At 41.9% G+C, this 21,879-nt stretch overlaps 1 protein-coding gene and 4 non-coding genes across 9 annotated transcripts; 1 reads left to right on the top strand and 4 right to left on the bottom strand.

Annotated features, from left to right (window-relative positions):
* Positions 1-868: 868 nt before the first annotated feature.
* Positions 869-940, bottom strand: trnat-cgu (transfer RNA threonine (anticodon CGU)). The gene has a single exon. It is a non-coding gene; the product is annotated as a tRNA-Thr (tRNA).
* A 713-nt stretch (positions 941-1,653) lies between these two features.
* trnai-uau (transfer RNA isoleucine (anticodon UAU)) lies at positions 1,654-1,747 on the top strand. The gene is made up of 2 exons: positions 1,654-1,691; positions 1,712-1,747. It is a non-coding gene; the product is annotated as a tRNA-Ile (tRNA).
* Positions 1,748-4,501: 2,754 nt separating this feature from the next.
* LOC138243279 (uncharacterized) lies at positions 4,502-9,833 on the bottom strand. 5 transcript variants are annotated; one of them, XM_069198865.1, is made up of 7 exons: positions 9,255-9,833; positions 8,616-8,684; positions 7,792-7,986; positions 7,472-7,691; positions 6,447-7,070; positions 5,078-6,059; positions 4,502-4,904 (listed from the first exon to the last, which is right to left on the bottom strand). In XM_069198865.1, the coding sequence occupies exons 5-6, from the start codon at positions 6,723-6,725 to the stop codon at positions 5,403-5,405; spliced, it is 936 nt and encodes a 311-aa protein (XP_069054966.1). In that variant the 5' UTR covers positions 6,726-7,070; positions 7,472-7,691; positions 7,792-7,986; positions 8,616-8,684; positions 9,255-9,833; the 3' UTR covers positions 4,502-4,904; positions 5,078-5,402. The 5 variants fall into 5 exon arrangements, with proteins under 5 accessions (XP_069054966.1, XP_069054964.1, XP_069054969.1 ...); XM_069198863.1 differs by lacking the exon at positions 9,255-9,833 and having other exon boundaries at positions 6,447-6,785; positions 8,616-8,963; XM_069198868.1 differs by lacking the exon at positions 9,255-9,833 and having other exon boundaries at positions 5,078-6,056; positions 8,616-8,963.
* Positions 9,834-13,866: 4,033 nt separating this feature from the next.
* Positions 13,867-13,960, bottom strand: trnai-uau (transfer RNA isoleucine (anticodon UAU)). Its single transcript has 2 exons — positions 13,923-13,960; positions 13,867-13,902 (listed from the first exon to the last, which is right to left on the bottom strand). It is a non-coding gene; the product is annotated as a tRNA-Ile (tRNA).
* Positions 13,961-20,957: 6,997 nt separating this feature from the next.
* Positions 20,958-21,030, bottom strand: trnak-uuu (transfer RNA lysine (anticodon UUU)). Its single transcript has one exon. It is a non-coding gene; the product is annotated as a tRNA-Lys (tRNA).
* Between the last annotated feature and the right edge of the window lie 849 nt (positions 21,031-21,879).

Consider the following 21,879-nt stretch of genomic DNA (forward strand, 5'->3'; position numbering starts at 1 on the left):
AACAACTGAGTACCTGAGTCGATATCACCGGGCAATTTCCAATAACGACCAACATCAGACACTTCAAGAAAAATAAGATTCCATATCTTGGAATGTAGGGCGGGAGAATTCATTTATACTCCTGTTGCATCTTGAGCTAAACTTTTTTAAAAAAAAATACGACGCAGATTTGCTCAAGATACTTGTAATCGCCTTAAAGAGAGTTTTCATGAAAACGTACATCGGCTAGCTCTCCACTGTTAACTGACAGAACTTTTGAAGAAACTGTTCTTATATAAGCAACATTCAAATTACACATCTTAATGACAATGAAGGGAAATCTATGGAAGCCCGTTTCCGCCAGGGAGTAAAAAAAACGCGCTATGGTATCTCATTGTATGTCCTTTTTTACTTAAAAAAAAGTCTACTTTAGCTCAGCTGGCAAGACCTGGGTTCGAGCCAATGCAGTGAGGCACGAACTAGGGTGGGAGCTCCGATGGCACAAGCCCTAGAACCCGAATCCGTTACAATAACAAAAGGACAGACATTGAAATATGGGCTATTTCGAAGTCCCAAATGTGAGATATAAAGTCGGAATTCTGAGTTGCTAAGTCGGAATTCTGAGATACCATAGAGGGTTTTTTTTTTTACTCCCTGGCGGAAACGGGCTTCCATAGAAATCCGGGTTGTGAATAACAACTGTCACTACACACGATTGAGTTCTTGAGGTTGGCACCTACGACCACTCAGCCATCCTGACAAGCAGTGGAGGATGCCCGTTACTTTGTCAAAGGATTATTAACTACTTTTCTTTTCTTATTATTACAGAGATTTCTACATTGCAAGACAATTGACGATTTAGATAAAGGTATGTCGTGGTAAGCAAACCAGGCACGGACGGGGTTTGAACCCGCGCTCTTCGGTTTACGAGACCGATGCCTTACCACTTGGCCACCGCGCCAGTTGACTTTCTTTCCCATCAAGGCTAATACATTTTGAAAATAAATAAAATAAATATTTGTGCCGAATTGCAATGCAGGAGAAGTAAAACAAATATGAGCTGGCTTCAGACTCTGCTTATAGCGCCCGTCAAATAAAATAGATATTTTATTTTTACAGGAAGACGCATTCCGAAATGTATCTCTGCAGTTTTAGAATAGTTTTGAATGGCATATTTTATACAACGCACAAACCGTATTCTAATTGCAGACTGCAGATCTGTGCAGCAATTGTACTACATTTCACTGTGATTCTGAAATACTTCTAGCAAACATATTTAGGTTTCCTTAAACTTTTAATAAAAAACGACTTTCCTTTCAATCTCTGATGTCACTGTAAACCCGGACGTGATGTTCCGCAGATGTGCAGTGTGCCTTCTTTCTTATTCAGGTTTACTGGATTTTTTAAATGAAAATACAAACCCGACAGTTTCAGACACATGAATGTCACTACAAATGACAAATTTGTAGTGTAAATCCGCCGGGCTGATTTACGTGTTTGACCATCTCTCTCCTCCCTCTTTTGCAGTGAGCACTATTTTTTCATTTTCTTCCCTTGTAGTTTCCTCGCTCTTTTACTGTCCCTTTCTCCCACGGAGAGACGGAAAACATGCCGAAATCGTTTTCACCCTGTGTTTGTGCAACGTCAGTGTGTGAAGGGACAGTTGTCTCCGCGGCTCCAGTGGCGCAATCGGTCAGCGCGCGGTACTTATACAGCAGTGCACAGCGGAGTCATGCCGAGGTTGTGAGTTCGAGCCTCACCTGGAGCAGTGTAGCCTGTCTTTAGCTACTGAAAGCAACTGTCCACTTTAGATACTGCTACTTATAGGTCGTCCTTAACACCTTATCTAACGGGATTGTAGCCTGTTAGGTATTTGCTGGAGATCCGATCTAAATTAACATCAAAGGAACAGATAAAGGTTTATTCCACGTCACAACCAAAGAAGGGTCCACGTTGTGTTACATTCTCTTTTCAGCATGGAATAAACCTATACTTTTTCCTTTGCAGCTGACACACGTCACTACTTAAATTCCCATCAGCTGTGGACCCCCAGCTGATCTGTACACAGATAGATAGAGGAGAGGTCTACTGGGACTAAGGAAGCCAAAGTATGGGGTACCAAAGACTTGAAAAAGCTCTCACATTAGATTCTGTGTTTTCGCTGTTTCCCAGATTTTTTTAAATGTTCTTTTTGTTTTCCCTTAAGTATTTTTTTATTTTATTTTCTGTAGTCGTTAGACATTACTGTGGGACTAGTTAACTTAAGTTCTTACATTGTACCTGAAATTACCACATGAACTACTACTCTGTTTTTCCTTTTTTTTAATAAAGGCACAAATGCTGTTTTTTTTTCCTTGTGGCTGATTGGCAATGACCCTACAACGGGTCATTGCTACGAACCTGGCTACTGAAATTTGTCAGCAGCTCTGTACTAAACCTGTTCTCAATTGCAACAAACCTAAAATAACATCTGCTGCCCATTAGATCTTATTGATGTAGGAGACTAACTTAAGCCACCTCTTCACAGGGTTTAAGTAGCTCAGTAGTGGAACAGTTGATCGCTTTTGAACTGTTCTGAATGTAGTGGAAATAATATGGTCACAAAGTAAAGAACATACAGTATTCACCACTCGCTTGAAATATTTAGCTAAAATTGTTTTCTAGACACCACAACTATTCACAATGAATTTGATCAAGACATGTCTTTATTAATAAAAGTGTAATTTATTAATAATTAAGATTAATCCAAACCTTTATTAGTAGCTGTATTACCGGTTAATCTGATGAGAATTCAGAACATGAGACTCTCGCTCAGTAAACACGCTTTATCGTTTACTGAGCTTTCGATGAACGTCTAAGTGAAAGACAAATTCACTATTTTCACTTTTTGTTTAAAGAACACTTTTATCACATGTTCTGCACTCCCGATGGTGTTTACCAGTGCTCTTTCTACACGCCTGATTTGAGCGTCTTTACAGAGAGCCTATTTGGAAGCCTCACATATGCAAATGGTGACACTTTATTTTCGCTCCACATAAGAAACTCATAAATCTTTGAATGATTTCCTCTTCGCCTGCAGCACTAGCATTTGTCTACAGTTTGTGGCATCTTTTCAACACAATAAATTTCACCATGGACTGAAAGATCAAATGGTTTTGGCAAAAGATAAGGAGATCTCCTGGCCTGTAAGGGATCAAACCCACAACCGTGGAGTTATTAGAATGACAATCGATCCAACTGAGCTACCTGACCACATACAAGCGAGGCTCTCTGTGCAGCATAAAATTTAGAGAATTATTTTTCCCTCTGAATTTAAACCCTCACAATTATGTGTACTGGCTTTCTGGAAGTGGTGGATATAATGAAGAAGAGATCAGCCTCTGTGATGCAATGTGATGCAGTGTCAAGTGACACTGACCTTCGTTATACTGTTCCCTGCTGCATTTTAACCTACTGGGGAAATATTGGTATCCATGCATGAAAGTTTTCCTCCTTGTCAAATTATTTTCAAGCACATTTTTGTTGTTGAAAATAAACCTTGTGGATTTACATGTTGTGTCCCTCTTCTGTTAGTGTCACCCAAATTGATACATTGTTCTCTGGCGATTCTTCAGATCATACCATTTTGTACAATACTGTATCAGTATTGTAGAACTCATCTCATTAAAGAAAATAAGGCTTTTTTTGTATATTTTATTATAATTGTATTTATATGTGGAAATATGTTATTTTAATATCGACATGTAAATTTGAAAAATTATCCCCCCCCCCTAAAAGCAGGCAGCCTAACATTTTCAGCTGACAAAAAATTATATGAATTTTTAAAGATCCAGACTGAAAGTTTATAAAATATAGTTTTACACTATATGCTGCTGTTTTAAAAGTATTCTTATTTTACAGGTGCAACTGTGGTTAACATTGCTGCCACGCAGTGCTGGAGCTCTGTGTTTATTTCCTGACGTGTTGTTCTATCTGAGTGGAGTTTGTATGTTCTCCCCATGTTTGTTTGGAGTTTCCGCCAGGTGCTGCAGTTTCCTCCCACAGTCCAAAAACATTGTGATATCATTTTAGGAAGTGAATTTCATGATCGTAAGTTGTCTAATGTCATTTTGTCACACCTGTCAAAGTGTGAATTGTTTGAACTTTCATCTTTCCTGTCATTTGAACCCAAATGCCTCTGTAACAATCTGTAGTTAATATTTCTGCAGTTTTAAGTGAGGTAGCGATGCTGTATATTTCAACGAGCCGTCCCTTCTTGCAAGACAAGGACCCTTAATTTCTCTTGATTTGTAGGGAAATGTAAATAACACTCAGGATGTCTCATGTTGTGTCTGGATTTGTCCACAGTGGCTTTTCTCCTTTGTGTGGTCCAATGTATACATATTACTAACAAACATTTAAGTTTCCCTTTCCATTGGGGTTGATATTTTCATTGTGAGTTGCCAAGAGCTCCTTCATTTTTAATTGATAGTTTTAATATAATAAATTAGACATTATATGCACATAAAATGGTTCTAAAAAGTTTATTGAAAAAAAACTTCAATAAAAGTAATAAAAAATCTTTCCCATCAAAAGTTTTACATTCAGAATTTACTTCAAGGAATGGTTTAATTTCTTATTTCTGAAACATCAAATTATAGAAAGAAGAAAGAAGTGGGATGTTCAAGCCTCCCTTTTGTAAAACACAAGCTGCAGATACAGACATTGAGGAGAGTGTGGAGTGAAGTGGACTCAGGTCACAGTGTCAGTGTGGAAACAGTGGAGTGAAGTGGACTCAGGTCACAGTGTCAGTGTGGATCCCATCCCTGAACAACCTCACCCACACTGAGTCCCCTGTCTGTAGTCCCCTTTACCTGAAGTGGGGTCTTTCTCAATGTCCCCTGGATCTCTGTATCCAGAGGGCGTCTCATCAGAGAGGAGTCTCCCTGTGAACAGACGAGCAGGTCAGTAATGGCTCTGACACAGATTGGCCTGTCAGATACCTCTTCTCTCCCAGTCAGTATTTATTTGCTGGTGTGAAATTAGGTTGAAACTAATGACAAAGGTTAGTCCAGGTTGGTAAAGGGTGTACTCCTGCATCTTATTTATAATAACTCACCTGACAGCGTCTGGACTCTGGGGCACACTATTTTTCCAAAACTCTCCAGCTCTCCATCTTCTCCTTCAATTGTTGCTTCTCCAAAACTCTCCTCCTTTCCTCCTCCTTCTTCAGCTGTTTCTTTACCTTTTTCACAAACTCTCCTCCTCTCCTTCTCCTCTTTTGCTTGTTTCTTCTCCTGCTTCTCCAACAGTTTCCTCCTCTCCTTCTTCTCCTTTGCCTGTTGCCTCTCCTCCTCTTCCCAAAATCTCCTTCTCTCCTTTTCCTCCTTTGCTCGTTTCTTATTCTCCTCCTTCAGCTGATTCCCCCTCTACTCCTCCTGAGCTCACCTCCATTCCTCCTTCTCCTTCTGCCTCCTCTCCTCCTCCTGCTGCAGGCGTTTCTCCAGCCCCCGGGCGTAGGCCTTCCACCTCTTCTGCTCCTTCTTCTCCCATCTCACCTCCTGCTTCTGCTGCTCCCTCCTGTTCTCCTCCGCCTCCTGGGCACGTCTCCGCTCCTCCTTGTTCATGGTCCTCCTAATTGCATCTGCTGCCTTGGTGCGTCTCCTCTCCTGCTTCTCCTCAGTGTTCCTCCTCTGCTCCTCCTTCTTCTCCCGTCTCCTCTTCTCCTTCTCCAGCATCTGCCTCCTGTCCTCTCCCTCCTTCTCCCATCTTCTCTCCTGTTTTTCAAACACTTTCCTCCTCTTCTCCTCCACCTTCATCCTCTCCTCCTCCAGCTTCCTCCTCTCCTTCTCCTCCTGCACCTCCTGTCTCCGATCCATCAACCACCCTTCCTGCTTCTGCCTCCTCTCCTTATCCCGCTCCTGGGTGTTCAGGGACCGGTGCCTCCCAACCCGGACATTCCTGACTTTCTCCACTGGTGCCGCTGTCCTTTTGCCCCCTTGCGGCTCCTTCCATCTCTTCAGCTCTGTAGTGTTGCTCTTATCCTCATCGACCTCGGAACAGCACAGCATCTTGTTGAAGGAATGGGAGGAGCTGACCTGCTTTGAGAGAGAGGAGTTAATATAGACACACTGACTGGACACTCCAGTACATGAACACTGCACTGAGAGAGAGAGGGGTTCATACAGACACACTGACTGGACACTCCAGTACATGAACACTGCACTGAGAGAGAGAGGGGTTCATACAGACACACTGACTGGACACTCCAGTACATGAACACTGCACTGAGAGAGAGAGGGGTTCATACAAACACACTGACTAGACACTCCAGGACATGAACACTGCACTGAGAGAGAGAGAAGGGTTCATACAGACACTGGACACTGGACAGGAGTAAAGAGAGGATCAGAGCATCACCCACCTTCTTTTTCTTCTGTCTCACAGGAGGTGGTGATTGGACACCACAGTAAAGGTTCACTCCTCACCTCTCCTAGAATCACAGGAGCTACAGGGTCCTCTAGGTGTCTCAGCACCTGTGTTCTGACTTTCAGCAACTCTGGAGGCCTCTCTTCAGGACTTGGACCTTCCTGACTCTCCTGATTCCTCTGCCTCTTCTTCTTCTTTTTCTTAGTCTTCTTCACCTCAGTCTTCTCCTGGGAGGTGATGGGAGGGAGGCGAGGGAGGGGTCTGGGGACAGGCAGCTGGCTGGACAGTGGGGCAGTGACCTGGGGCAGGTCAGTGTCAGGATTAGAAGAGGTGGACATGTTGTCCTCTTCATCTTTTTCAGGGCTGACTTGGAAAGCACGCCTCTTTACACTTGGACACTGAAGACAGACACAGGTCTTTGCTGTTGGGGTCAGTTCTTCTTATTCTTAATATACCCTCAGTACATGCATTGTGACTGTAATAAGAGTCTGCACAGTTGACTCTACACAAGGACAGAGGGGGCAGCATGGAGCAGTCGGCAGGGAGTTTAATGAGCTCAGCGGCGTCAAAGGTGAGTGTAGAGGGAGGGCCCAGGGGCACTAATACTTAGGTCCAGGAAAGGAAGGGGTGGACAGCTGGTTCTCTTTGAAAGCCTATTCCACCTGGATAATGGGCTGTGGAGGCTGAAGACACACAGCAGACCTTGGTAATGGAGACACCCTTCACTTCTAATTCTATAAGGTCCACATGTACTGAGTTTCACCAGGTGAGTCTGCACAGTTTGTCCAATAAGATCCTGGACAAGTGTGTCTACACAGTTTTTTAAGTGTTTGTACAGGGGTGAGTCTATACAGTGTGTTTAATAAGAGTCTAAACAGGTCTGTTTATATAGTGAGTCCTAATAAAAGCTTGTACAGTCTATACAGTCTATACAGTCTATACAGTGTGTCCTATAAGAGTCTGTACAGGTGAGTCTGTACAGTGTGTCCAATTAGAGTCCATACAGGTGAGTCTATACAGTGTGTCCAATAAGAGTCTGTACAGTTAACTCCACACAAGGACAGAGGTTCTGTTCGCTTCTCACCTGTCTCGGAAGCTCAGGAGCTCTGACACTCCTTAGAGGAGGGAACTTAATGGGGGCAGCATGGCACAGTCAACAGGGGTTTCTCTGAGCTCAGCGGGGTCACAGGTGATCGAAGAGGGAGGGCCCAGGGGCGCCAAGATCCAGGAGAGGGAGGGATGGACAGCTTGTTTTCTTCAACAGCCTCGCCCACCTGGATTGTGCGTCTCCTGTGCTGTGGAGACTGAAGACAGAAGACCTTTCTGTTCCTGCCGAGTCCCACAACAGGTCAAACTGTCCTAAGACTACTACAAAGAGAAAAAATAAACCTGCTATTCACAGACCTCAGCTACAGGGACTTCCAGGTACTTCTGCAGGATGAGGTCGACGTCAATGTCGGCTGCAACCTGGTGGAAGCACTTGCTCACCTCGGAGAACTCACACCTGACCTTCGTGTTTTCAAAGTAGGACTTCAGTGTCTCCACCGCCTCTTCGTAGTTGTCCTGCTTCATGATTCCTGTGCCCTGGAAGGGAAAATCCTAGGAAAATGGGGAGAGAGAATCAGGCAAGATGTCCTGACCATGTCTGCAGTCGTCAAACCAAACCTCCATTATATGAGCTTGTGTTGTCTGTTGTCTTCACTGTTTTAATTTTGGGATTTGGTAAAATTTCTTATCATATCCTCTGTGAAACTTCACTAACTCAGTACCAACTCCTGTACCAGAGAGAGAGAACAAAGACAGTGAATCATCATCATACCTCCACAGCGCCAGACAGGAGATGCAGCCTAGGGGTGGAACTGTGGTATCTCTAAAGCCAAAAGAGAGGGGGAGGGGGGGTCACCCCGATGTTAATAGAGCAAATAGAGAGATGGGGTGTCACCCTGCTGTTGCCATTGATGACCAAGAGTCTCACTACCCACTCTATGATGTCCCCTAGTGTTGATCTGTAAGTGGTGTGTCTTTCAGTCACCCACTTGAAATAACAGCAGGCTGGAGTCCCAGCCCAGCTCCTGTATCTCTCCCCTTGGATCTGGGAGATTTCCAGGTTGAGTGGGGTGATGCAGATATCTTGGAAAGCTGAGGGGTCAGGAGAGTCACCCCAGCCCCTGTACCGCCCCAATACCACAGTGCAAGCTGGACAAGGGGGAGGGGTTTCTGGGACTCACCAATCCCACATATGCTGCCTCTGATCCAAACTTGGCTAGGACCTCATCGTACAACTCCAGGCAGTCCAGCTGGATGGAAGACATCGCATTCTGAGCCCAGGTCCGCACCCGGCTCTCCTCAACCTAGAGCAGCCCCTCCAGTTCGACCCACAGGCCCTCGCCGAGCCACCACAGGGCAGCCGGGGCCTTACCTACACTCTTACCTACAGTTACACTATAACTAACACTTACACAAATACTGCCAATATTACAACAGTAACACTGCAATTAAGGCTTACGGTATCATTATTACTAACAATAACACAAACTTAGTTGTACACTAATAATACCATTAATAACAGTAATACTATCAAAAGAACTAACATGACAATGAGTATTAATATTCTGACACTAACACTATGATTATCAGTAATATTAACATGAATACTAACATTAAAACTAAAATTAAAAGTAGCTCTATCATCACTAATTCTCACATGAATACTAGTATTCAGTAGTACTATCATCATTAATACTCACATAGACACACAGACACTACACATACTCATGGACACACACCCACACACATCAAACACTCACAAACACCCACAAACCCACAGACACCACATACGCTAATAGTGATAAAAACACAGCACTCACAGATTTCTGTTCGTTGGTCTGGACTCTAGAAAGTTATAAAGTGCTCTAGAAATTTGCAAGCGACTCTGGACCTCAACATCTGTTGAAGGGTCACTTCTGTCAGACACAGCATTGGAGCCCAAGCCCACCTACACACACACTGACAGATATACACCCACACATTCACACACATTATGACATACTGACAGACACACAACCACACACTCACACATATTCACACAAACACTACACACACTCACAGATACAAACTCACAGACACACATTCACAGACGCACACAAACACACAACACACACTCACAGGCACCACGCACATTTATACACACAATCAGACACTCACACACATACAGTACTCGCACACATTCACAGACACACACATACACACTGATAGACACCACACACTTGCAGACACACACCCACACACTAACAGACACACACCTGCACAATGACAGACAGATCACACTGACAGACACACATTCACACACTGACAAACACCACACACTCACAAACACCACAAACTCACAGACACACTCTACAAACACTTATAATAACAGTAATGCTATCACTAGCATTAGTATTAAAACTACCAGTTGAACTCTCACTAATATTCACATAAATACACTAGCATTAGTATTAGTTGCTGTCCGTGACGTCACACCACACTTTGTGACAAAGGCGAGACATCTAGCCAGGCACAGTGACCTGCCGTGTGTCGCCATGGTTACCATACTTATGATTTGTAAACAAATGGAAAATGCATTTAAACTGTTACTTACACAAATTTATTAACTTTGAATATAATTTTCTAGCTCTAGGATACAATTCCTAAATAATAATTTGAACAAATCATTCTTTAATTTCAGATTGAACATTATTAACACTAAACGCATGTTAATTAATAGATATTGACTCTTTTCTAGATTTTTAAATGGGTCAAGAACGGGAAAAGAATCAGTGCTCACCAATCGGTGAACTTAATCGATTATTCTACGGCTTTTTAGTTGAATTAATTGCTTGTCGATAGATAAGTGATCAATAACTCTCCCGCGGTCTCGATCTCTGATTCCGGCGCTCTGCCTGGTGTCTGTGACATCACAGCGCTCTTTCTGACAGAGCAGAGCTGGAGGAGACTTCTGTCCGGAGCCCGGGGGGCTTTTCTTACAGATATAACATCTCCAAAAACAAAACACACCGCTATTAAGAGAAGCGATTCATAACAGCAGGAAGAGGAGAATGACAAACTTAGAAATGAAATTCATTAAACACTAACAGAAAAAAATGTTTACTTCACAGAATAATGCGTTATAAAGCATACTCCTGTGGAGCAGAAGAGAAAGAGAAGGAGCACAGGTCTCTATAATAAGTGCTTTTAAGCGTTTTACACGAATCTCCATAGAATAGAAGCCAGGAGGATCAGACTCCTGATCCTGGAGGTTGAAGAGCAGCTCTTGGTTTTATTTTTACTCGATCTCTCAGTTCCTCAGCCAGTTTGATTATTTAATTAACTATATAACTGTTATCAGACTCTGTTTAACTGTATATTTATAAGACTCCCCATGAGAGACGTGTGGGAGACGCTGAATCCCAGGGCTGGTGTGGAATCACACACAGACAGGTCTTCTGTGTGATCTGAGTCCCACTGCTCAGAGCTACAAACTTGTCAACTAGTCACTATTGTAGACACGACCATCAGTCTGCTGCTGCTGATAATCATATTACACTTATAAGAGTGGCAATACTGCTGTTCATTAAATAAGTAAAAATAATAAGAGATAATCCCATATTGCTCAATTGTCAGTCAAACACTTCTGACAGATAGGCTTATTCCATGCTGAAAAAAAGAAGAAAGAGAACACAAGGTTTTGGCTGTGGAGCCTTCTTCAGGTGTGAGAGAGACAGGGCAGTAGGCAAAGGTAAAGTAGCGGGAGAACAAAGGCTGGGAGGGAGGAGGAGTGAGAGGCGGGAGCAGGGGACAGAAAGAGAGGCCAATCAAAAGGTGTGAAGTCAGAATAGATGTAGAGAGGTGTGACAGAAAGAGGGTCTTGGAACAGCTGTGAAGAGACAGAGTGCTGGTTTAGTGAGAGAAGCGGGCAAGTGGCCCAGGGAGGAAGAGATTTAATCTGTTTCTCTACTGTGCATGTTTAAATCCACTTAATATTGAATATTAATATGGAATTTTACAACTAAGGCTAAATTTTGGAAGCTGAAACAGAAGTACTGTATAGTACAATTTTGTTTTGATTTGAACCGATGTTTGCACCACAATAATCCATTCGTCGTCGAAAGAAGCAAAGGCAGATGTGTTTTGAATCTCACGATGATCCTGTTCTCAATCCAAAAGAAAGGTTTAATGTGATCCCACTAGAAAAAGAGTCAATTTCTATATCTAATGATGTCCCTCAAACATTTTGTAATATCTCTGGGAGTGTATACAGTAGAAGCCTGGTTAACTGCTTAAATTCAAACTAAACAGGACTATGGGAATGAGATTTGATTTTGAACTGGGATTTAAATAAATAGGAACGCTGCACTACATTGTGCTTTATGTAAGACAAAAGGTGGGCTTCCTGTGTTTTCGATAACTCAGTTGTAAGAGCGGAGGAATATAGTGGAAACAGCAGGGAACTCTTTGTTCTCTGGTTTGAATCTGGCTGGAAGAAAGGTGTTTTTTATGTTCTTTAATCAAAAAGTGAACATTTTTCATTTACTTAGTTGTCCAGCAAAAGCTGAGTAAACGGTGAAGCAGAGCCTCTTGTTCTGAATTCTTCTAACATTGTCTAGGCTTGTAGACTCCTCACTCTTCCTAAAACAAAGTGCCGCAGATAAAGATACAGTACTTGTCGGGAGTTTAGTTCAGTGGTAGAGCACATACAGTACAGTACCTCGCATGTATGTGACTGTTTTCAATCGCTGGCGTCTCCACTCTGGATTTCTTCCTAAGCGCGATATCTTTCCTTACTTGTGTGTGAATTTCAGTGCGACACATAAACCCTTTGTCTGTTTTATAAATATTCTATTTTAAATCAGTTAAAACAAAAAAAGTACTAATTACATACACGTAGAAAACACATGTATTTAATTTGAAAATGTGGGCAATGTATTACAAGTTGTGGAGCTGAGCTCACAGTAGAGCAGTTGATATCGTTAAACCACGTATTGTTTTTAAATGACGCTACTAAGCACTGGCACGGTGTTTGTGCAGTCCTACCCAAGCTTTCTATCGACTGGATGAGTCTCCTGTTCCATCTCCAATTCTTTCCGCACATTTCACCTGTTTCACCACCGTTATCATTAGACTATAGCCACTAATACGAGAATACTGTTCTGAAAGACTGTCTTAAATAATAATGTTGAAAAGGGTAATGATAAGAGTTTTTTTCATTAAGGTAACCATACATTTGCCTGTATAGTACAACTTATTATCTGTATCCGCAAATCCCCAATATTAATGCTGTCTCCTGAGAAACACAAGTGTAGAGTCAAATCATATTAAATAATACAACAAAACTATTCAATTAACACCCCTATGTGACAGAACACATTTAAGACTTACACCCCTTTTAAATATGTATTTCCTTCATTTCAGTTCTCTCCCCGGGATATCTGAAAATTCATTATAGTATAATAAAGTCTGTGCATGCATTACCTGTAATACAGCTACTAATACAGATAACATTAAATTCATTATTAAGATATTACACTTTATTAATAAAATATGTATTGATAAAATTCCTTGTGAATAATTGTAGTGTCTGGAAAGCAATTGTTCATTACTTAATGACGATATTATTTCCACTACATTCAGGACAGTTCCAATGTAATCTATTGTTCCGCTTAGTCTGCTTAGTCTCCTACTTTAGTAATGTCTAATGGGCAGCAGCTGTTATTTTAGGTTTGTTGCAATTGAGAACAGGTTTGCTACAGAGCTGCTGACAAATTTCAGCAGCCAGTGTGTTGCAACTGACCCGTTGTAGCTACCAATCAGCAGCAAGGAGAAAAAACAACATTAGTTTTGCCTTTTTTTTAAAAAAAAAAGGAAAACCGAGTAGTAGTTTATGTGGTAATTTCAGGTACAATGTATGAACTAAAGTTAACTAGTCCCACAGTAATGCGTGGGATCCTATCAACAGAAAAAAAAAAGTTGTAACCCGAAAACACAACAAAACGAGAAGTCTCCCGGGAACCTAGGTAAATCCCTGTAGTAGTCTAGCAAATATAAAAAAACAACCAAACGCAACAACTTTAAAAGAAAAAGAACATTCAGAACAAATCTGGGGAACAACAAAAACACAGAATCTAATGCGAGAGCTTTATCAAGTCTTCAGTGCTCCTCTTGTCTCAGTAGACCTCTCATATATTTGTGTACAGGTCAACTGGAGGTACACAGCTGATAGTAATTTAAGTAGGGACCTGCGTCAGCCTGCGTGGGCTGCAAATGGAAAAGTATAGGTTTATTCCATGCTGAAAATAGAAGTAAACACAACGTTTCAGCTGTGGAGCCTTCTTTGATTGTGACTCGAAATAAACCTTTACTTGTTCGTTTGATGTTAATTTATCTCCACCAAATACCTAAGAGTATCTAAACTCAACAGTTGCTTTCAGTAGCTAAAGACACTGCTCCAGGTGAGGCTTGAACTCACAACCTCGGCATAACTCCGCTGTGCACTGCTGTATAAGTACCGCGCGCTGACCGATTGCGCCACTGGAGCTATGCAAGTTGTGCTCCTCATACAGACTGACGCTGCAGAAACACAGGGTGAAAACGGTTTCGGTTGTGGATCCATCTCCACATGGGGAAAAGGAACAGTAAAATAGCAAGGAAAATACAAGAAAAGAAACTGAAAGAATTGTGCTAACAGCAAAGGGGGACGGAGGGAGGTGGCCGGAAAAGTAAATCAACCCGGCGGATTATTTGTAGCGACATTTTTTGTCAATCAACACACGGATTTCTCTTCATGTGCCTTAAACTGTGCAGTTTGTATTTTCGTTGTAGATAGGTTTCTTCAGACGTCCAGTAAAGTGACAATAATGGAGAACTAGCTGACGCACCCCGTCGTGAAGACCCTCTGTAAGGTGATTACACGTTTCAATTTCAAGTCGCCTCCTTTACACTCAATTGCAGCCCCGAAACTGAGAGAAAGCATGAGAAATGGCTTCAATTTCAATGTGAAAGTGCAGTACAGGCTCGATGGCTTCACATCTCCCATCAATCAAATAAAATTGCAGTAAAGCGATCTAAATATGACTCTTAAGTACTGGGAAAGATGATTATTTTGAGCGTGCCTCCAAGGGTCTGCTACGAGGCTTAAGTTGGCTTCTTATTCGCCAGCTTCTTATGCGTGTTTTTCGTTCCACCTTAAATGGTGCTGCTGTGATGTTATGTCGCCTTTCGCCTGTAGATGGCTCTCTTCGATCAGTACTAATCCGGCTGGAATACTGAATACGGAATAGTGAATTCCTTCACTGAAAAGGAATATCCAAATAAATAGCGACTGTCCAAATTATATTTTTGTATGGAATATATTTCAGAAAATCGCAAACCAATTTTAAAAACTCACCACAACACGGACTTACACTGGGAAAAGGTGATTGCACTTTCTGCTTATTGCTACGGCCTTCCCCCCGATTATGAAAATGTCTCACAGTTCTGACACCGACGTGTGAAAGACAATGTAACAGACTATCAAAATCCTGAATTACAAGAAATTTTAATGCACCAGTTTTTTAAATATGACCCTCTGATCCTGGCATGTCAGTATACATTTCGAAAAAGTATGGCACCAATCGCACGAATTGCAATGGCACAAATTGTTGAGAATATCACTGACCTTGCCGATATTTGCAGGGGATACGAATGTTTTGCACATGTTGAACTACAACACGTAAAAATTGAGCTTCTTAGTCAATATCACCGGGAATGTCCAATAATGACGAACATCAGTAGCTTCAAGGAAACTTTGACTCGCACATGGAGTTTTATCTTCAAATGGAGGGTGGGAGAATTTATTTGTACTCTCGTTGCTCATTAGCTAAACTATTTTAAAAAATATGACACAGATTTTTTCGAGAAACTTGTAATCGCCTTAAAGAGAGTCTTCTTGAAGATGTGCACCAGCTAGCTCTCCACTGTCAATTGACAGGACTTGAGAAGAAACTGTTCCCATACAACCAACATACAAATTACACATCTTAAGGAACATGAAGAGAAATCCGTGTACTAAATAACATAAAACTGTCGCTGCAAATTATCACCAAGCTGTTTTATGTGTCTGACCACCTCTTTCCTACTTTGCAGCGAGCACAAATCTTTCTGTTTCTTCATCGCAATTTTACTGTCTCTTTCCCCCATGTGGAGATGGATCCACAGCTGAAACTTTAGGTCAGTTCCTGTTACTCTGTCCGATTGAAAGAGCTGTATTAAAGGCACTCCCATCTCTGCAGGAAAGTTATTGCTGCTCTCAACACAATATACTGCAGCCAAATATAGCGATACTGTCACTGCCTGTGGGCCACGTGTTCCTGCTGTCAGTCTATAATGTCATGTTCATCCACACCCAGAAACATTACTGCTGGAGCACAAGAGTTATAGAGGCGCAGTCCATAGAGCAAGAATCTCTTAATCTCAGAACTGTGGGTTCAGCCCCCACATTGGGTCCCTCTGTGTCAATTTGATCCCCCCAATCCTCCTAGCATGACCTGATGGCGTAACAGTGATACCCAGTACCCAGCGTAATTCAGCTTTCTTTCCACTTGATTCAGATTTTGATCTGAAATCATCAGCCGAACAAGAGTTTGTCTAAATCGAGGGAGATCTGCTCACAAGCAAGTATTAAACACTTCAGCATTTTCTGTTCGAATACCACACTTTGTCAAAACACTGCCGTTTCGTAAGCTAATAAGTAACGGTTTTTGAGCACGCATTGTATTGTTAATGCTTATATTAAAAAAGCATAAATTCACATAGTGGAATTTGGACTGAACAAAGTAGTCCAGCCCTTTTACAACATTACATACCCACTGATTAAAGCTTAAAACTACAGCAACAGGAGTAGCAATAATGGCAACAACATGTTTGGAGCTCGGCATTTCATTTATTCTGCGGAAACGTATCGGAATGAACTGCCCGAGATAAAAGAGTAATTGCGGCTTCAGATCGTTTTTACAGAGCATTGCGTTGTTCATGCTGACTACACGCATTACATTTGTCATTTACTGCAAGCGTTGCTTTTCCAGGTTTTTCTGAAATTCCTCGCATTTGAGCCAGCACTAAAATATTTCATTCCCGTCGCTGAATACATCGTGGAAACGATATTTGGAACGGAATGTTGTCACTCATGAAACCTCTTTGTTATTCGGTTCTGAAGTTTGAAAATGAAAATAAAACGGGGGTCACTTCATAGGCTTGAAAGAAGTCCAAGCAGCATAAAAACCCGCGAATTCTCACAAAGGCTGCACCTTTCTTCTGCTGCTGTTATAAATCAGCCTTAAACATTTGAATACATACCTTACTGCTGCTAATCACATTCACGTGTTTACGAAGCTTTTTTCTGTCCGTTATGTTTTTGCTAAGCAGTTTCTCCGTTTTCCTCGTACTGTGATTGTCAGCGAGCACAACAAGACTGAAACAGTGTAAAGGCAGGTAAAAAAGACAGGGTAAAACGCCTGATTGTCGGGAGTGGGATTTGAACCCGTGCCTCTATTTGGAGAGTGAAACACGAATATGTGAATTTGCGGTTTTAAACCGCTCGACTATCCTGAAGAAATAAGTGCTGGCTGCACCAGTCGCATCCGATCTTCCGTAATTTTAGGACGATTGATACGACTGGACGAACACAATTTGTGGCGTTTAGTATGACATGGAAAACGGTACCGGAGCATTCGGGTCCGGACTACCAGACTCAGAAACAGTTTTTACCCCCGCACTATCAAACTATCAAACTCCCAGCCTCTCTCCTCACCTCTCACCTATGATCTGAACCTCACAGTGCCTTCTTTCTTACCAAAAACCCAAATACACATTGAAAATCTACCTCTACCATACATGTCAAAAGCTCACTCCCCATCATTTCTATCCCTTTATTTCATTCTTTTGATGCATGTTTTTGCACATAACCTGTTACCCTTTTGTTGTTTTGCACACTGCCTGTTGTTTTTTGCACATCGGCTGTTGTCTCTGTCTTTCTTTTGTTATACAATTGTATTGTTGTGTTTTTTTCTTTGTACTACTTATGTCCGAGAGCTAGCTACAGTAAATAGCATTTCGTTATACCATATACCTGTGTATGAGTATAATGACAATAAACTTGGACTTGAACTTGAACTTGACATAGTCTTGCAGGCAGTATATTATTTTATCGTTTACTCGTTTAAAAAAACATGGTCTTCTCGTTCCTAAGTCAGATTTTTAATGCTTTCGAACGTTACTTCCAACCTGGACTGACAGCTCACCCGATCTGTTTGTGATCAGACCATGGAGTCGGGGGCTGTACCAAGCGCACGTTCCTTCCCAATGCTGAGGCGATCATTCGGAAGATGGGTGTGAAGAGAGACAAGCTTTGTCGACTAAAAAACAAGGCAGGATATGCACGAATACTAAACACTGGCGACAGTTATGCTCTCTTACTATTGAGACTCTTACATTGCGAGTTTTTTTGAAGACTTTGAAACTGAAGGAAAGTGGAGACAAATGAAACAGGCACGGGTGGGGTGTACCCACGATCTTCGGTTTACAAAACCGACGCCCTACCACTTGGCCACCGCACCTTCGAGGAAATATGGGAATAATGTTGTTCAAATTATTTTTTTCTGAATCTGGTTTACATCGCCTGGAGGCAGCAACAACAATAAAAGGGATACTTAACAAGGAGATACGCTGTAGCAGTGCGACTCCAACAGATGCTCCTGAAGAGGCTGGAGGTTTAAGCCAGCTCCTTAGAGCACTCGGCCACGTTACTCTCAACAGCGGCTCTTCAGCTCTTGTTGTTTGACCCAGTGTTTTTATAACGCGTGGAATTGACCGCAGCTTCGTTTTCTGAGATGCTTTCTCTCACGTGGTGAAATCTCGACCTCTTTGGCATCTCTGGCTATAGTTCTTCTGTAGAGCAGGCTTTCACACCTCTGCTTTTAGTGCCCTTGAAGTCATTTTATTTTTACAGGAAGACGCATTCCCTAACGATCTCTCCTGTTTTAGAAATGCTTCATAAGGCGTGTTTGATTCAACGGACAAACAGTATACTAATTGTACAATGCAGATTTATGCGGCATTCGTACTGGATTTGAGTGGGATTCTGAAATACTTCTTGCAAAGGTATTCAGACTTTCTTGAACCTATAATAAAAAAACAGACCTGAAACTCCCTAACTTCCAATCTCTGATGTTGCTGTCCTTAAACTCGGACGTGATGTTCTGCAGACGTGTGCATAATGTCCTGTTTTCTTACAGTGTAGACATTTTGCTGTTCACGCTCCGCATTCATCTGCTTTGTGCATTGTTAGTCCGCACCTGTAACATGTAATGTCAGCCGTCCCCTGTTCTTCTATATCTCTAGCATGACTGCGTCCGGCTGCTCGGCTTTTGTTTGTAAAGTTTGAGCGAGCGCCCCGTTCAGTGTCACTTTGTCACTGTGGTCAGAAAGCATTCTTGATTCTGCTTGAGCTGCTTCATGAATTCTAGCGACTGTAAGAGCTCTTTCTAAAGTCAGCCCTTCCTCCTGCAGCAATTTATAGTCTCTTATGTGCACATTTTTCCACAAGTTGATATCTTAACATGTCAGTTTCCAATACTCCAAAGTCACAGGATTTAGCCAGTTCTCTTAGTGCAGTCACGAAAGCAACAACAGATTCGTCCTGAGACTAAGTTCTCTGCCTAAATTTATGCCGTTCCAAAACCACTTTTCTCCGCGGTGTAAAGTAAGCGTCTAAGGCAGCTACAGTCTGTTCATATGTACCTTTTTCTCCAGGGAGGTTGGCGAAAATCCGCTGCACGGGAGCCCCGATACAGTGCAGTAGTGTAGCCCGTCTTACGGCATCCTGAGCTTCTGTAGATCCACTGGCTATTTAAAAAAATCTGTACGACTCCATCCATATCTTGTATTCCGTATACAAATCCGGAGGTCCGAGGTTCAGTAGAAATGGTGGAAAAAGCTGAGCATAAGCAAAGCTTCTCGGCGCGGCTACCATATCTTCCATGGCGCAAGCTAAACGAAAAGTCCGAAAATTCAGAAGTTCGTTTCTACCAGCAAGATAACTAAAATCAGCAGTGTTCTGCTCGCTTTGAGTCCGTTAACCACTCATCTCTCGTCGCCATAAATGTTGTGTATCTTAATAAAGAGACGTTTTCATATTATTTTAACTATTTTATTAACTACACAGATCACGCCCTTACACCATATATTCCCGCCTTCTACTCTCTCGTTCTGTTGTCTCGCGATCTCTACTCACTATACTACATTTAGCATGACTTCTTGTTGCAGTTGAGCTCAAAGCTGGAGATGATCTCCATATTCTACCGCCGTAACTAGTCCGAAACGTAGTACACAGTACACACTTTTTAAGTGAACTCAGGTTGTTAAAAAATTAAACCAGCGCCCTGTCACAGAAACGTACCCCAGTCTCCCGCGCAACAAGCGGGGGTACTCAGCACTATACTAAAGAGGAGCGCTTGTCTGCAGCTGAGCGTCAGCTCTGTTTACTGTCAGCAGTCATTTCCTCATTTCCAAATACTTTTTCACCTGCTTTCAGCTTTTAAAGACGGTCATAAACGCTCAAGAAGTAATTAATGTCAGTTGGAAGTCTGTTTCTGTTGTCTCAGCTCTTGATAAAGAAAAGCCGTGCATGGGAGACTCCCTCTCTGAAGAAGTTTGCCGTCACCCTGCGAGGGAGAAGAGCCATCAATCACCGAGGCAACTACTGAGACAGTTAACATTAAACACGTGAAATGCGAGATGTTGTGATTTTTTTCCCGCTTAAGGCTTCTATCGTTTCTACTCTAACGAGAAAGACCTCTTTATTAGAAGTGAGATTTTAACAAACGTCTCCAGGGTTAACTGCGACCTGAACGCAACGCCTTAGACCACCAGCCATCTGGCCTGTGGTACTTAGAGCAGTGCTCAATAAAAATGATCAAAAACCGAAAGCGCTTCTTATGCGGATCAGTATATTCCGATACCACTGGTTCTGCAGAAGAAATAAGAAAAGCCGAACTCAAAGCAGTGTGTTGCCATTAAGGGTACTCTGCGGCTGCTTTAAGATCTACTCACACCGTGTTGCCATTAAGGCTACCTAGTTAAAAAAAAACTTATCGTCATCTTTTTGAACGTGATTATTAGACACCCGTTAAATCTCCACCGAGGTTTCTTGAGAGATCGTTCAGCGAGCGAGTATTAAACTACGTCGCTTCCAACCTCTGCTCTCACTGTAAACTCGGACGTGATGTTCTGCAGATGTGCAGTGTGCCTTTCCTCTTGTCGTATTCGAGAGTACTCACTATGTGAGCTCCTCACTGCGTGTTCTGTACTCTACTGTGATTTAATTTAGAGGATTACGGGGAGTAGAGTGACAAGATCTACTTGAACATTTTCGGTTTGTGAAATGAAACACTAAATACACTACTGTAAATACAAGTAATGGACATTTAAAATAAACACAGTACAGCTAGAACAGTGAAAGATAAAAGACTATTTAGAATGACATTTAAGAACAGCACAACCGCCCGAACAGGGACTTGAACCCTGGGCCCTCAGATTAAAAGTCTGATGCTCTACCGACTGAGCTATCCGGGCTCTGAAAGAAAATCGACACTGTCGGGATCCTCGCAAGTCACGTGTCTCTTGTTCCGAAGAGCAGTCATACCTGACCCGTCTGGAATGACCACTGACAGACTTTATCATGAAGCGACGGCACCACTCCCAGTAGAATGAGTGAGAAATACAGCATGACATGAGTAGTTAAGGGGCTCCCACAATCCATCTTTCCTCACATTACTGATTTTTTTCAATAGCATTTGGACCTTTTTTCACATTCAGATTTTTTTCTCATTTAATAAAATCTTTTAATCAACAACATTAAAAAGAAAACAAATGGATCATTTTTTGGAACAATAATTTAAAAAAATCTTTCAATGCCTTGGTTGTATACGTGTGCACACCCTTTATAAAGGGAGTTGCAACAGTGCTGAAATATAAAGAGCATTTCTGTAGAGAAAACAGCATTTTTTCTGCCTTGATGTTAAGCTTAGGGAGCCTGTCTTTTAGAAATTCTATTTCTTCACACCCTGCACAGCCTCCCGACAGACTAACGAATATTTTTGGGAGAAATTGGCTCACACACCGGAAGACACTAACGTTTATTTACGTTAGAGTATGTGAATAACAGTTTAACCGAAAAAGTTTGTAATTGTGATTTTGTTAAAATTTAATAAATCGTCTATCATCAGTAAGTAATTATTAAGAAATTGTTTTATTTCATAAACTATAAGACAATTTAGAAAGTTTATAGGTCATAAACGTCGCTTATGTTCTTTTAACTCTAGCGTTCAGGATCCAAACCCAGGTGCGGACGGTTGTGTTTCTTGAATCTCTTGTAATCATCAAAAGTCGATGTGTAGTCCTTCAGTACTTTCTCGAGTTGTG

Source organism: Lepisosteus oculatus, chromosome 14 (genome assembly GCF_040954835.1).
Source record: "Lepisosteus oculatus isolate fLepOcu1 chromosome 14, fLepOcu1.hap2, whole genome shotgun sequence".
Taxonomy (NCBI): Eukaryota; Metazoa; Chordata; class Actinopteri; order Semionotiformes; family Lepisosteidae; genus Lepisosteus; species Lepisosteus oculatus.

Bases quoted from the DNA above. Each gene is read 5' to 3' on its own strand.
- LOC138243279 (XM_069198865.1), bottom strand. From the start codon at position 6,725: ATGTCCACCTCTTCTAATCCTGACACTGACCTGCCCCAGGTCACTGCC. The intron at 6,060-6,446 runs GTGAGGAGTGAA...TCTCTCTCAAAG, and splicing joins CTCCTGTGATTCTAGGAGAG to CAGGTCAGCTCCTCCCATTC.